General features: G+C 46.0%; 1 protein-coding gene across 4 annotated transcripts in view; it reads right to left on the bottom strand.

Annotated features, from left to right (window-relative positions):
* Positions 1-1,041: 1,041 nt before the first annotated feature.
* LOC139273260 (nesprin-1-like) overlaps positions 1,042-16,206 on the bottom strand; it is a 92,746-nt gene continuing 77,581 nt past the window's right edge. For all 4 annotated transcript variants that reach the window (XM_070889919.1, XM_070889918.1, XM_070889917.1 and 1 more), the window contains exons 16-18: positions 14,638-14,730; positions 8,627-8,685; positions 1,042-1,794 (exon numbers count right to left, since the gene is read on the bottom strand). In XM_070889919.1, coding sequence (XP_070746020.1) covers positions 1,551-1,794; positions 8,627-8,685; positions 14,638-14,730 — 396 coding nt within the window. In that variant the 3' untranslated portion in view covers positions 1,042-1,550. The remainder of the gene's footprint in view (positions 1,795-8,626; positions 8,686-14,637; positions 14,731-16,206) is intronic.

The following is a 16,206-nucleotide window of genomic DNA, read 5'->3' as shown; positions in this document are numbered from 1 at the left end:
TTTACCAGAATGGCACCAGGGATGAAGGAATTCAGTGGGGAGACTGGAGAAGCTAGGATGATTAAAGAGAAGGTTAAGGGGAGATTTAATAGAGGTGTTCAAAATTATGAGAGGTTTTGATAGAGTAGATAGGGAAGAATTGTTTCCACTGGCAAGAGGGTTGGTAACCAGAGGACACAGATTTAAGGTCCTTGGCAAAAGAACCAGAGGCGACATAAGGCAAATAAAACTTACGGAGTGAGTTGTTACGATTTGGAATGCAGTGCCTGAAAGGGTGGAGGAAGCAGTTTCAATAGTATCTTTCAGAAAGGAATTGGATCTATATTTGAAAAGGAACATTTTGCAGGGCTATGGGGAAAAAGCAGGGCCGTGGGTCTAATTGGACAGCTCTTTCAAAGATGGGCCAAGTGGCCGCCTTCTATGCTGTATGTTTCTGTGATTCCTCAGAAATGACCTTGATGGGCTTTTTCCCAACTACTGCTTCACTTTTCATGTCTCAGTCCCCGTGTTATCAGGTAAGGGGTTCATCACCTGCATTCCCTTGGGGTGGAATGGTGCATCTGGGCTTGATGGAATATGAAGTGGCAGAGCTTGGGGCAGATCATGACAGGGAGAGACAGGAACACAGTAGTGACGACACAAAGACTTAAGGATGAAAGAAGTAGGTCTTTAATTGGAGACCCAGATTTCCGCTGTACACCAAAAGAACCAGCTTTCCATATTATTATTGTCGACACATGAGGCTGCTTCTGTGTAGAAAAATGCACCGTAGTTTGACGAATATCTGAACATGCCACTAATGGACAAGGACAGTAGTTAAAAGGAGTGACGCTGTTCAAGAGGCCTTCCTTATCTCAAAGAGATGAACTCATCTGATTCATGCTGGGATTGCTTCAAACGTGAGTCAACCAGCTGAGCAAGAGATGCAGTTTGCGGGAGGATTTATATTCATATATTATGTACACATCCACGTCCCCAAAAAAACAAGGGGCGTATTCATTCCGTGGACATTTTGAAAAGAAATGACAAGCAGCACATGGGTTAAATTAATCAGCAGGTGTAATAAACGCAAATAAACATAAAATAGCTTTGACAAACTGTACACAAATAATCTCTTCAATTTTAGTTTACATCCAATAATTGTCTCATGAACATCACCAGAAATGTTACTTACACCTCACTTCTATCCTGCTCAAAAAGTCCCTTCCAGATTTACACCATTTGCATTCAGACATCCAAAGATTTTAGTTTTAAAAGCTCAAGTTATATACGGCCATGCCTAAAGCAAACACAGTAAAAAAATAATGACCATTAAAAAGCTATTTAAATTTTATATTACACATTTCTCTTTGAATCTTGGGACAAATTGGCCACTTCGTTCCGTACTTGATGCAGGTTGGCTTCATTTCACCTGAGAGCTTTAGAAGGACAGTGTACAGACCAGCCAATGGCATGTTGGGACAGCACAAGTCGGAGCTGTGCCCGCCTCCCCTCCTCCGGGAGAAAGTCCTTCTGCGGGATGATTCCATTCTTCATCGGGTTCCAGCGAGTCATATTGGAGGGGGGCCGTTGGTGTATCTCAGCATGGGGTGGAAGGATCGGGCAAAATTGTTGGACATGGTACAGCTGTAGTCTTCCTCGGTCATTGGCACCAGACAAGCCAGAGCAATCAGCAGCAGCAACAGGAGCTGCAGGGGTAACGCCGCTCTGATCACCCGCAGGAAGAAGGAAGGACTCTTCTGGGCTCCCTGCTCCTCAGAACGGGAAGAATCTTTTCGGCTTCCTGTGTGGGACCTGTATTGAGAATATATAGACAGTTACAGCGGAGACAAAAGTCAGTTTGCAACAGAAGCCTCTTCTGAGATCTCCAATTGTCATTTTGTGTTTGTTGAACTACTAACCTTTAAAGTAGGTACCTGGCATGCTTCACTGTCAGTAACTTGCTGAGAAATGAAACTCCATCTAGCTTACAATCTACATTTCTACAGTCAACCTTGGGCATGGGGTGTCCAAGCTTTGTGGGCCTCCTTATTATGGAACTTCAAGGCCCATATGTAAAGTTTAAACCCATGTTCCCACTGATTCACTTTGATCTCAAGCTGCTGATCCAGGTCTTTGTCTTTCGAGTTATCCAACAATGAGACAGTGGTCCTTAAAAACAGCTCGTTCCAAATTGACAGGCTCACTGAATTCAAGCAGGACAAACCTAGAGTAGCCAACCCTCCAGGATTGTTATTTTTAATTAGTTCATGGGATGTGGGCGTCGCTGGCAAGGCCGGCATTTATTGCCCATCTCTAATTGCCCTTGAGAAGGTCATCTGGAACCGCAGAGGGCAGTTAAGCGTCAACCACATTGATGTGGGTCTGGAGTCACATGTAGGCCAGACCGGGTAATGATGGCAGATTTTCTTCCCTAGACATTAGTGAATCAGATGTTTTTTTTATAACAATTAGCTTCATGATCACCATTACTGATACGAGCTTTTTATTCCAGATTTATTTATTCAACTGAATTTATTTTTAGTGATTCTAAAGCTCTTGCGTAAACAGATATTGACTTAAGCAGTGGACATGACTCCCTTCCCCACCCGTTCCCCCCTTCACAGCCGAAATGGTATATCCCAAAACCCCAACGTGTATGTGGAATCCTCACTTCTATTACAGACTTCCACTTTTACTAACTCACTCTCCAAACCCATTCACATCTTGGAACAGCGTCAATTGGGACAGTCCAACGTTTGGCTCTGCTACAAGCAATGAAAAGATTTGACAAAGGGAGCTGAGGTTGGGGGCGAGGGGCTTGGAAGAGCCGGTGTAAATCAGCTCAGTACAGAAACGAGTTTGGGGAGCGACGATCTCACTTTGTGGACTAACAGTAAGGCATTAGCCATCTGACATTTCCGAACACATCATGAAACAGGTGGACCAGGCTCGAGAGACTGAATAGCCTACTCCTGTTCCTGTGCTCACATCAGGAACTGGTATGTAGGCCATCCAGCCCCTCGGGCCTAGTCCGCCGTTCAATTACATCCTGACTCATCTTTACCTCAACTCCATTTGGTCATCCTTCGCTCCACATTACTTTCTTTTGATATAGTTATCATATGCGTTTAGATTTTACATTCCGAAATACCATTTAAAAAGTGTTTGACCCTAAAGTCTCCATAATAAGGAGGATTGTATTAATTGAAGCCCTGCTCATTCTAATTGCGATTATCTCAGGTTCATCTGGATCCATGGATATGGCTGATACTGTGTGCACTTACACAACACAGTGACCTGCTGCAAACACATAAGCAAATAGACCTGTTAAATCCTCCTGCATATCACTCGATTGCTACTGTAATGAGTAATTTTTTTCTTTAGAAGGGCAGTAAGCAGAACTGAGGGTGACTAGGACTGCATCAGTGCTCCAGGATTTAGTGTACAGATGTGGCTGCTCTCCCAGTCATTCTGAAAACCCATTATAGCACTGAAAGTCACGGCACATTAAACAGCATCACAGTGTTCCTGTACAGAAGTCCCATTATACATTACCTCAGACTGTCTGAGGACGCCAATAATGGGAGTTAATGAAATGCAACAGGCATAACAGGAACAAGCAGTACCCCATTGCTCACTAACAGGTTGTTTTATTAAAATTAAACATTTTAACCAAAGATCTTTCACCACAGACAATGTTTTTCTTTGTCTCTGATATAATGGGGTTTCACCTGTCACCTTTAAATGAAACACAGATTTATTTTTTGAGTTTAATTGCATACTGAATGCTAATGGTGACTGAATAATGAGGTCGAGCATAAGTATCAGCTGCCCCACACCACAAATATAACGTCCCACTAACCCTGTCTCTAACTCCTACCCTGAGCGGTTCTCGAGTGCTGTAGACTTGTAGTTTAGCATGGGAACTTTCTCACACTCCACACACAAAACGACGCAGTGTTTATGGTGTAATATTTCTTGAGATAATGCTGGACATGACGAGAGTTATTCATTTTATTTAGGCACGGGCTGATTCCCTCCCAGATGTCTGAACCATATGGAGACACCTTTCAAGTGTCAAGCTGTGGCTCAGTGGGTAGCACTCTTGCCTCGGAGTCAGAAGGTTGTGGGTTCAAAGCCCATTTCAGGGACTTGAACACAAAATCTAGGCTGACACTCCCAGTCAGTGCAGTGCTGAGGGAATGCACTGGTGGAGGTGCTGTCTTTCAGATGAGACGTTAAACCAAGACCCTGTCTGCTCTCTCAGGTGGACATAAAAGATCCCATGGCACTATTTCAAAGAGCAGAGGAGTTCTCCCCTGGTGTCCTGCCCAATATTTATCCCTCAGCCATTCACTTAAAACAGATTATCTGGTTATTTATCTCATTTCTGTTTGTGAGGCCTTGCAGTGCGTGAATTGGCTGCCGCGTTTCGTCCATTATACTTCAAGAAGTACTTCATCGGCTGTGAAGCATTTTGGGACATCCTAAGGTTGTTAAAGGCGCAAGTCCTTTCTTTACTGGACTCGTAAATGACATTGGCATGCACAGCAGAACAAGGATCATGGTTTGGGGAGTGACACTGTCTGCCCAGGAATGACAGGTGATTGTACCTGTGGAGAGATCCAGCAATCTGCTACCATTTGTAAATGGTAACCCTAGCAAATATAAAGTATTCTTTACAACGAAGTAACATAGCTGCTAAAATCGCATCTTACATTAAGGTAAGGATAACACAAGGTAAATTAAGGCGACTCGAATCATAGAAATTTACAGCACGGAAGGAGGCCATTTCGGCCCATTGTGTCTGTGCCGGCCAACAAAGAGCTATTCAGTTTAATCCCACTTTCCATTTCTAGGTCCGTAGCTCTGCAGGTTACAGCACTTCAAGTGCACATCCAGGTACTTTTTAAATGTGGTGAGGGTTTCTGCCTCTACCACCCTTTCAGGCAGTGAGTTCCAGACCCCCACCACCCTCTGGCTGAAAACATTTCCCCTCAAATCCCCTCTAAACCTCCCCCCAATTATTTTAAATCTATGCCCCCTGGTTGTTGACCCCGCTGCTAAGGGAAATAAGTTCTTCCTATCCACTCTATTTAGGCCGCTCATAATTTTATACACCTCAGTAAGGTCTCCTCTCAAACTCCTTTGTTCCAAAGAAAACAAACCCAGCCTATCCAATCTTTCCTCATAGTTAAAATTCTCCAGTCCAGGCAACATCCTCATAAATCTCCTCTGCACCCTTTCTAGTGCAATCACATCTTTCCTGGAATGCGGAGACCAGAACTGTACACAGCTGTGGCCTAACTAGTGTTTTATACAGTTCAAGCACAACCTCCCTGCTCGTATTCTGTCTTGGCTAATAAAGGCAAGTATTCCTTATGCCTTCTTAACCACCTTACCTACCTGTCCTGCTACCTTCAGGGATCTGTGGACATGCACTCCAAGGTCTCTCTCTTCCTCTACACTTCTCAGTGTCCTACCATTTAATGTGTATTCCCTTGCCTTGTTAGCCCTCCCCAAATGCATTACCTCACACTCCTCCGGATATTTTGGGAACAAGGTTGTTAGCCGAACAGTTAATCATTCCATTCCTGCACATTTATACAGAGGTCACGTGTGCATGGATTGCAAAAACTCTAAATAATAATCTGAATAGTTAGTGTCCTGTATAACTTTCTTGCATGTCTTCAGGAGGGAGCTGCTCTGGTTCCTGACTGGGGGTGAGATCGGATGAAAAGTAAGTGTCTTTACGTGATCTCCTGGACAGGTTTCAATAGCCTGTAGGGGTCAGAGAGGAATTTTCCAGAGTACTTTTTCCCTTATTGGTGGGGTTTTTTCTTTGTTTTTTTGCCTCTCCCAGGAGGTTACATGGCTGGGTGTAGGTCGAAGGTTGCGGTGGCCTGGTCATGATGCTGCTGCCATCATGAGGCATGGGGCAGGCTTAATGGACCACCTGGTCTTTTCCTGCCCGTCAATCTTGTATGTATAACAGAATTACACAAGAGGTAATGTTGGGAATGTAAAACACTCTTCCTGGGGGAGAGGGGTGGTGATGTTCTGTGGGAGTCTCCAGAACGGACACAGTAACTGCAGCAGTAGATCCGGTGGCCGACCGGATGAACTTCAATGGAAATAGACCCCTGTCGTCTTTAAATCCCTCCAATGCCTAGCTCCACCCTATCTCTGTAATCTCCTCTACCCCCCTTCCACCCCCCCACTCTGGCCTTTTGTGCATTCAACCCTCCCTTCACCCCGACCATTGGTGGCCGTGCCTTCAGATACCTCCACCCCACTCTCTGGAAGCCGCTCCCTAAACCTCTCCCTCCATCTTTAAAGTTGCTCTCTTTGACCAAACATTCAAGCACCTTCTGTTAATCTCTTTTGTCCCAGGCCTGCCCTCTTCTCTGTGAAACAGCTGGAGATGTTTCTTTACCTTGAACGTGCTCTGTAAATGCAAGCTCGTGTTTGTAAAAACCGTACACAAGTGGAGAAGATCAGATTTTGCACATAATGTGGTCTTCACAAGTTTGCCATCGTTTTGATGCCTGATTTAAAATCACAAATGCAGTGGAATCTGTCGCCATCTATTACTACACTGGGAGATTTCTTAAAACTAACACAATTTGATTGGTTTGTTTCTTAAAACCAACATTTGATTGGTTAGTCTCTTCAAACCAATGCAGTTTGATTGGTTGTTCAGCGGACAGTAATCCCGAATGAACCAAGCATCTGATGAGAAAGTTGGAAAGCCCACTGAAGACAGACGCTCCCTCTCTAAGCCTCACTGAAGATCAGCGAGCACGGGTAATCTCGGTTTGTTGGAGACAGTCACAATTCGTGCCACCAGCTGTATCCTGCATTCCAAGCTCAGGTCAGATGACTTCCTTCCAGCCCATGAATTGCCCCACACCGTCCCAGATAGTTTGCTGCCTCCTCTGAGCTCACCCACCGGCAAAGGGCGGTTGCACAGTCAGTTGGTGGTGTGACTAGCAGACAATCCTCACTCTGCAAGAGTGACGTTCCTGGCTGCAGTTTTCACCAAACTGCTGCACACTCCAACTCCAACTGCTGGTTGGACATCCGGTCAAAAAGAAAATAGCAGCTCTCAACTGCTCGGGAGGAATAAATGTGAATCCCAGTATTCCTCCCCCTCATCCAGTACTTTCCCCTCCCCAGTGTTTGGACCTGCCAATCCTTCACTAGTGAAACTCATGCTGCAGAACCTCAGAAACAATGCTGCTTTTAACACTCATTCCAGACTGTACATGGTTGTGGTTGCTTCATGCATTGTGAGATCAAACACAAAGCACTCTGATCGCAGAACAAATGCTGATAGCCCAGAATGCTCCAGATCAAACATTTATAATACACAGGCACACTGACCACAAGCTGTCAGGTCTGTGTGCCTGATTTATTCCTCTATTCAGCGAAAACTGATTTATATCAGCGCTTGTCAAAGTAACAAATTGAATATTGTACACAGACAAGAAACATAACAATAACAATGATCTAGGCAGTAGCACACTGACCTTACTGTATTGCCACAGCTAGAATTAGCTTTTGAATGTGAGTTGCACAGCAAGTTTCAAGCGCTGTTAGGTTACTTAGAGCCAGCTGCTTGTGCTGTTGCTGTTAAAGAATGTATTGGATCAATGCCACTAGAAGCATATGGACTGGTACAAAGGTTAGTCAATCGCAGGGCTCCAGGGCTGCACGGAGGTTACACAGACAGCCTCAAGGTGCTGTTAGGGCTCGGGTGCATTCGAAATGTCTTCGTATTTTGTGTTAGAAGCAAGTAAGAAAGGGCGGGGGGAGGAAGGGAGTGGGCAACATGTGCAGGAATAAACAGAAGGGTTGGACACACAGGGCGATGAGACACAGTCAGAGATGAGATAGATGTAGGAAGCGGGATGCAATTCTGCCCTCTGGGGGCCGGGTTAGGTTACAAGCTGATCCAGGCAGAATGGATAGAGAGGCAAAGCCGATAAGGTTCCCTGTTAATCAGCAGTGAAAGCATTCAAGCAACCGAAGGTAGTGTCTGAAGAGTAGATAAAGCACTGCGTTATCGCCAAACCCATTAACTAGCTTCATTTCAAGTCTAGGATCAAAGAAGATGATGGAAGCTGGTAAGAAGGGAGATCACGTGGCAGCATGTTCAATATGGACAGCTGTCTCCCACTGTGAGCCGCTGAACTGAAGCTAAAACTGCACTTTACATTTGGAACCTGATTGCACACCATCCAGTATTCTGGAGAGATATAAATGCACGATCCAGCTTTGTAAAAGGCAGTTTGAGAACATTTTGAAAACCCTGTTGAATGCGTACCGTTAAAGCAAAAACGGGGAGCGAGTTCTGTGTTTAATATTTGGAGTGGTTATACAGGCTTTTTTATTTTCGCATATTAAAGCATTCCGAGTGCAAGTGTGTTGAGCAACAGTCGGATCCTGCTGTCAAATGAACACAAAAACAGGGTGTGAACCTGAAGGAATTTTGCACTTTTTTTTTTAAAAGAGCAAATTCCGCACAGGTTATGCCAATCCTCCCTGCCCAGTGTTTTAGCACGCTGGATACTTTCTAGAAGTTTCCATCATCCTCTCCGAGCTCTAGAGGTAAACGGTTGAGACCAGGAGAACAAAGTACCTGCTGTGTGGGCTGCTGACAGAGGCTCCGGGCTGGGAGAGGCTATATTTGCCTCTTTGCTGTTTGCAATGAACGAAGGGGTAAAGAAAGAGAATGTTCAGTCCAGGCAAATAAAGACAAAGCTACTGATGACAGAACACAAAAAAAGTGCAGCAAAATATCAGATGAGGCGACTAATACCCATGATAACAAGGAAACTGGCTCTCCCTGCTGTGTCCTTTTATGTGTGTTTATTGATGGGCTTGACTGTGTTCTTGGAAGGATTTTACTGAGGGTAAGTGTGCACACTGCCATGTTTATATTATTGGCTGTTTGCTCAGTGCAGCAAACTGATCTGGTTTCCTTAATTCCCATCTCCTGAATGCTACCCTCCCCCCCCGTACCTTGCACAGAATGATCACGCAGAAATTGCAACCCGGACACAGGCCGCTCGACCCATCCCGTCCTTGTTGGTGTTTATCCTCCACGTGAGCGGTATCCTGATCCCATGTGTCTGCCCGGTTCCCGTATCCCCTTATTCCCCTCGTCCTTCAAACACCTACCTAAGCCATTCTTAAATGGTGACATGGCCTCTGCTTCAATCACTAACTCTGACAGAGGGTTGTGAGGCTGTGCAAGGCATGATGTAAAAAAGCTTCTGCCCTAAATCTCTTACATTGAATCTTGTATCTACATCCCCTTGTTCTCGAACCACAACCACTGAGAAAGGTCCGTTTCTATCCACTCTGTGCCGTCCCTCAATCAAATTGTAGGTTTGTAGAGCTGTTGCACGGTGTCCACCGGTACGCTCGCGGCCTTCCGCGAGAGGTGTGCGCTGGAGGGACTGGAGTGCATCATTACCCCCGGCAACCAAATTTTAATTTGATTTTAAATGTCTAAAGTTTGATTTCTTTAAGTTGTTGGTTTTAGTGCTGCCCCCCCCCCCACCCCTTTTAGCCAGGGGGCACTTGTATAATTTGTATATTGGTGCCTTCAAAAAAAATCCCAAAACCTGCCCCAAAAAACAGGGGGCACCTGAAGAGTTTTTGGAGTGTAAACACCCCCCCTTTAATCAGGGGGCACGTGAAAGTATTGCAACAAAATAGTTGTAGAGCTGTTGCATTGTGGGTAGCTTAGCCAGTCACGTGATGTTCACTCGACTCAATAAAACCCCAACCAGTTGGGTCTAGGTTGTCCATGATGAGGTATGCAGTTGTGAGCCCAGTGGATGAGCTGGTAATGTGTAGTGTGATTGTTAAACCTTTGTTAATAAACCAACTAGTTCTTAATAGCAATGTGTTGCTATGAATTCTTAAGCAGTGAACCCATGAAGCAAATATATTATGCCCCCAATCTCCTCTCTTCCCTTAGCTTCCCACAGGACCTAGCCCAACTGATTGTCACTCAAACAGCAAGTGTCAGCACTATTTGACCATGGGAGACACTACAGCGGGGCTACTGGCCTTCATTCAGCACTCACACCCCTGGGACGTTGTGCAGGAGTGACTGGTGATTGGGCGATGGGGCCCCTGGCCACTTTCTCTCCTCCCTGATTCACAAATGCTGAAATCAGTTGTGGCCCCTCGGACAGCGCCGTGGCCCGGGTCAGTGAGCTCAGCACTGGCGGAGGACTGAAGCTGGAGCTTCTCCCGGCCTGCGTGGCAGCTCTAGTAACAGTCTCCAGTCACGGCGGGAGTGGAGCTACCGGGATAGGCACAGCGCTCCCGGGGTAGGCACTACACCAATGCTCAGCGTGAGACTGCACGCTCAGTGGCTAGTGATGGACAGCCGAGGGTCCTGCAGCTGACAAGTGAAAGTGCGAAGACTGGTGTGCTGGAGGTCCCCCAGAACTGGCAACGCGCGGACACCGTCACCCCCTCACTCTGACTGAGGCACGCCTGGCAGTGACAGGAGACGATCAGGGTAAAGGGTAGAACTGAGGAAAGGTACAACTGAGATGAGGAGGAATTTCTTCTCTCAGAGGATCGTAAATCTATGCAATTCTCTGCCCCAGAGAGCTGTGGAGGCTGGGTCATAGAATATCTTTAAGGCGGAGATAGACAAGACTTTTGAGCGATAAGGGAATAAAGGGTTATGGGGAGTGGGCGGGGAAGTGCAGCTGAGTCCATGATCAGATCAGCCATGATCTTATTAAATGGCGGAGCAGGCTCGAGGGGCTGTATGGCCTACTCCTGCTCCGATTTCTTATGTTCTTATGTAGGATGGAGTTTTTAACCATACTTTAATGTCTGACGTGGGCAGGGCAGAGACTGCTCAAAACTACATGATTCCAAGATCCCCAGCATCCTCCGTCTGAAGGCAGCCTGATGCCGGGTCACACTCGGAGTTCTCAATCCTCAACTACACTGCCGGGAAGGGACGGGCAAGTGCAGCCCAGGGGCTGACCAATCACAGCCGAGCCTAGTCCTTCCACCATCCAACTAGGGCACGCTGGCTGACATTTCCCCCTCCCCGTCAAACACACACTCCAGCCTCTCCCACCTCGCTCTCCTCCCTTGAGGCCCTCCTTCAAACCTACCTCTTTGACCAGCCTTTGGTCACCTGTCCCAATATCTCCTTCTGTGGCTCGGTGTCAAAGTTTGTTTGGCGCGCCTGTTAAACGCCCGGGGGGGTGTTTTACTACAATATAGGCATTATATAAGTGAAAGTTGTTGTTTATGTTGTAACAATCCAGAAGTCAAATGAGCTGCCCCTACCAATACCACATGCCCCGACGCACTAGTCGAGATCAGTGAATGTCAGCACCGATCAGTGATCAAACCTGGTCTGGGTGACAGGCTATCACACAAGACACACTTGTCAGTGACCAGGCTATCCTTGTTTTGACATTACACCAAGTTATGCATTGTAGTGCAAATTATTCACAGCATAATCGGGCATGTAGTTTCAAATTGGTTAAAAATATGGGGAAGATATTGGTTTTAGTGTTGTGGGATGTAGAATAAGAATGCAATGCTAAGTGTGTGTATGTGTGTGTGTGTGTGTGTGTGTAAGTGTGTGTGTGTGTATGTGTGCAAGTGTGTGTGTAAATGTGTATGTGTGTAAGTTTGTGTGTGTGTATGTGTGCAAGTGTGTGTGTGTGTAAGTGTGTATGTGTATGTGCGTGTGTGTGTGCAAGTGTGTGTGTATGTGTGTAAGTGCGCGTGTGTGTGTGCGTGTAAGTGCGTGTGTCTGTGTGGATGTGTGTGTATGTAAGTGCGTGTGTATGTGTGTGTGTGTGTGTGTGTAAGTGTGTGTGTGTGTGTGTGTGAGTGTGTGTAAGTGCGTGTGGGTGTGTGCAAGTTTGTGTGCGTGCGTGAGTGATAGTGTGAGTGTGTGTGAGTGATAGTGTGTGTGTGAGTATGTAAGTTTGTGTATGTGTGTGTGTGAAAGTCTGTGTGTGTGTTTGTATAAGTGTGTGAGAGTGTGTGTGTAAGTGTATGTGTGTGTGAGTGTGAGTGTGAGTGTGCATGGGTGTGGGTGTGTGTGGGTGCGTGTGGGTGTGTGTGAGTGTGGGTGTGTATGCGTGTGTGTGTGTGTGTGTGTGTGAGTGGTTGTGTGTGTGAGTGTGTGCGTGTGTGTGTGTGTGTGTGTGTGCGAGAGAGAGTGTGTGTGTGTATGTGTGTGTGCGCAAGTGTGTGTGTAAGTGTTTGTGTGTGGGTGTGTGAAACAGCATGTGTGTGTATGTGTCTCTGTGTGTGTGTGCGTGCGCGAGTATGAGTGTGTGCATGAATGTGTGTGTGTGCGTGTGTGAGAGTGTGTGCGTGTGTAAGTATGTGTGTAAGTGTAAGTGTGTGTGTAAGTGTGTGTGTGTGTGTGTAAGTGTGCGTGTATGTGTGTGTGAGTGTATGTGTGTGAGTGTGTGTGTGTGAGTGTGTGTGAGTGTGTGAGTGTAAGTGTGTATGCATGTGTGTGTGTGAGGGTGAGTGTGTAAGTGTTGTGTGTCAGTGTGTGTGTAAGTGTGTATGTGTTTGTGTAAGTGTGTGCGTGCGTGTGTGTGTGTGTGTATGTGGGTGTGTGTGTGTGTGAGTGATAGTGTGTGTGTGTGAGTGATAGTGTGTGTGAAAGTCTGTATGTGTGTGTTTGTGTAAGTGTGTGAGAGTGTGTGTGTATGTGTGTGTGTGTGTGTGTAAGTGTATGTGTGTGTGAGTGTGTGTGTGTGTGTGTGAGTGTGTGTGTGTATGCGTGTGTGTGTGTTTGTGTGTGTGTATGTGAGTGGTTGTGTGTGTGAGTGTGTGCGTGAGTGTGAGGGTGTGCGTGTGTGCGCGTGTGTGTGTGTGTATGTGTGCGTGCGCGAGTGTGAGCGTGAATGCGTGTGTATGTGTGTGCGCGTGTGTGCGAGTGTGTAAGTGTGTGTGTGCATGCGTGTGTGTAAGTATGAGTGTAAGTGTGTGTGTGAGTGAGTGTGAACAGCGTGTGTGTGTGTATGTGTATCTGTGTAAGTGTGTGTGTGAGTGTGTGTGAGTGTGTGTGTGTAAGTGTGTATGTGTGTGTGTATGTGTGTGTGTATGTGTGTGCGTGCGCGAGTGTGAGCGTGAATGCGTGTGTGCGTGTGCGAGAGTGTGTGCGTATGTAAGTATGTGTGTAAGTGTAAGTGAGTGTGTGTGTGTGTGTGTGTGTGTGCGTGTAAGTGTATGTGTGTGTGTGTGTGTGAGTGTAAGTGTGTATGTGTGTGTGTGTGTGAGTGTAAGTGTGTATGCATGTGTGTGTGTATGTGTAAGTGTAAGTGTGTGTAAGTGAGTGTGTGAGAGTGTGTAAGTGTTGTGTGTCAGTGTGCGTGTGTCAGTGTGTGTGTGTCAGTGTGTGTTTGTGTAAGTGTGTGTGTGTGTGTGTGTGATAGTGTGAGTGTATGTTTAAGTGTGTATGCATCTGTGTGTGTGTTTGTGCGTGTGAGTGAGTGTGTGTAAGTGTGTGTGTAAGTGTGTGAGTGTGTGTATGTGAGTGTGTGTGTGTGTATGTATGTGTGTTTGTGTAAGTGTGTGCATGTGTGTGTGTGAGTGAGTGAGTGAGTGTGTGTAAGTGTGTGAGTGTGTGTGTGAGTGTGTGTGTGTAAGTGTGTGTGTGTGTGTGTGTGTGTGTGTGTGAGTGTTAGTGTGTGTGTGTGTGTGTATGCATGTGTGTGTGTGTTTGTGCGTGTGTGAGTGAGTGTGTGTAAGTGTGTGAGTGTGTGTATGTAAGTGTGTGTGTGTGTATGTGTGTTTGTGTAAGTGTGTGCATGTGTGTGTGAGTAAGTGTGTGAGTGTGTGTGTGTATATGTGTGTGTGTGTGTGTGTGTGTGTGTATGTGTGTTTGTGTATGTGTGTGTTTGTGTAACTGTGTGCATGTGTGTGTGTGAGTGTGTGTGTGAGTGTGTGTATGTAAGTGTGTGTGTGTGTTTGTGTAAGTGTGTGCATGTGTAAGTGTAAGTGTGTGTATGTAAGTGTGTGTAAGTGTGTGTATGTGTATGTGTGTAAGTGTGTGTATGTGTATGTGTGTAAGTGTGTGTATGTGTGTACGTATGTGTGTGTGTGTGTGTGAATGATAGTGTGAGTGTGTGTGTAAGTTTGTGTGTGTGTGTGTAAGTGTGTATGTGTGTGTGTTTGTGTAAGTGTAATTGTGTGTATGTGTGTGTGTTGGCGCTCCATGCCTGGTGGGTCTGAACGATGATGGAAAGCCAGTATTCCTTTAGAAAAGCTACCATTAGCGAATGGAGACAAATCAATCCAAAGGACTAGGGCTGATTAACAGACAGAAATATCGGAACACAAACAATAAACATTCCGCTCAGAACTCAGAAAAATCGCATCAAAAAAGAAAGAAACAGTCAAAAGAAACGTTTAGCCAAAGTAAAATTTACGATTTTTCTCGATTCCATGCGGGGGAGAGGGGGGTTCGGGGGGTAAGCAGGGGGGAGCATGAAGGGGTGCGAGGGCTGTACTTCCTGTTCAGGGGGCTTGCTGTATGATATCATGGCCCCAGCTGTCGGATGAGAGGGTTAAATATTTGTCACCGCCCTACCATGTTGGTTATAGAGATTGGTGAAGGTGAATTACCAGTCTGGCTCGAACGGGCAAGCTTCCACCAGACACAGGACTGAGGGAGCCCGAGGTGTCCAAATCATCTGCTGAAGACCATGACGCCAGGTCCTGAAAGGAAGAAGAGACCCTTAAACCAGCACGACAAAAGACGCACCAACCACACAACAAGCACATGCGGCATTCGAAGAAAAACGACTGCCACTATTAAGAATGACATGCCAGGGTTTTGTACTTGTGTGCTCGCCAGACTGACGTGATTGGAGAGGGGGAATCACAAGCAAGGACACAAGCACAAACTCCAGGCCTTATTATCTTATATTTAATGCTAAACCTTGCAGCTTCCAAATCCTTAAAATTAAATGTAATTTGTGTTCATGGTAATTTGCAATGAATTAACATTTAGTTCACAAAACAAGGTCATTACAATTTTCCCAAGTTGTTTAGTTGTATTCTGTACCCTTGTGCTCATTGTTTAATACACTTCACTTTGTAATGGATTACAGGAAGCTGTAGCTCCCCACTGGAGCACATCCTATGTATAACTTGTTCAGTATTTTTGCCATGAATGCAATGGCTTTGAGCCCACAGGTTTGTTGGCGAAGAGGCCAAATCTGGGTTTGATTCGATGGAGCTCCGCCTCAAACTGGTTTGTGGCCTTATCGAGTGCCTGGATTTCCAAACTGCTCTCCCCAGATCCTGGGGAGTCCCGTCCTATGTCTGTCTACGGGCAGGAACACAGGAGAAATGGCGCATTCGGCTCTTTACGTCATTTCCCCAGGGATTCCACTAATGATACGGTGCGAGATTTCACCCGCGTAGTGCAAGTCGGATCTGACAACATAAAGTGACTCATGGGCGAAGTTCACACTGACACAACTCATAGAAACATAGAAAATAGGTGCAGGAGTAGGCCATTCGGCCCTTCGAGCCTGCACCACCATTCAATAAGATCATGGCTGATCATTCCCTCAGTACCCCTTTCCTGCTTTCTCTCCATATACCTTGATCTCTTTAGCCGTAAGGGCCATATCTAACTCCCTCTTGAAAATATCCAATGAACTGGCATCAACAACTCTCTGCAGCAAGGAATTCCACAGGTTAACAACTCTCTGAGTGAAGAAGTTTCTCCTCATCTCAGTCCTAAATAGCCTACCCCTTATCCTAAGACTGTGTCCCCTGGTTCTGGACTTCCCCAACATCTGGAACATTCTTCCTGCATCTAACTTGTCCAGTTCCGTCAGAATGTTATATGTTTCTATGAGATCCCCTCTCATCCTTCTAAATTCCAGTGGATAAAGGCCCATTTGATCCAGTCTCTCCTCATAGGTCAGTCCAGCTATCTCGGGAATCAGTCTGGTGAACCTTCGCTGCACTCCCTCAATAGCAAGAAAGTCCTTCCTCAGATTAGGAGACCAAAACTGAACACAATATTCCAGGTGAGGCCTCACCAAGGCCCTGTACAACTGCAGTAAGACCTCCCTGCTCCTATACGCAAATCCCCTAGCTATGAAGGCCAACATACCATTTGCCTTCTTCACCGCCTGCTGTACCTGCATGCCAACTTTCAATGACTGACGAACCATG

This window comes from Pristiophorus japonicus, chromosome 9 (genome assembly GCF_044704955.1).
Source record: "Pristiophorus japonicus isolate sPriJap1 chromosome 9, sPriJap1.hap1, whole genome shotgun sequence".
Classification (NCBI taxonomy): domain Eukaryota; kingdom Metazoa; phylum Chordata; class Chondrichthyes; family Pristiophoridae; genus Pristiophorus; species Pristiophorus japonicus.
The sequence above is the reverse complement of the archived record's forward strand: the minus strand, read 5'-3'. Positions and strand labels throughout refer to the sequence as shown.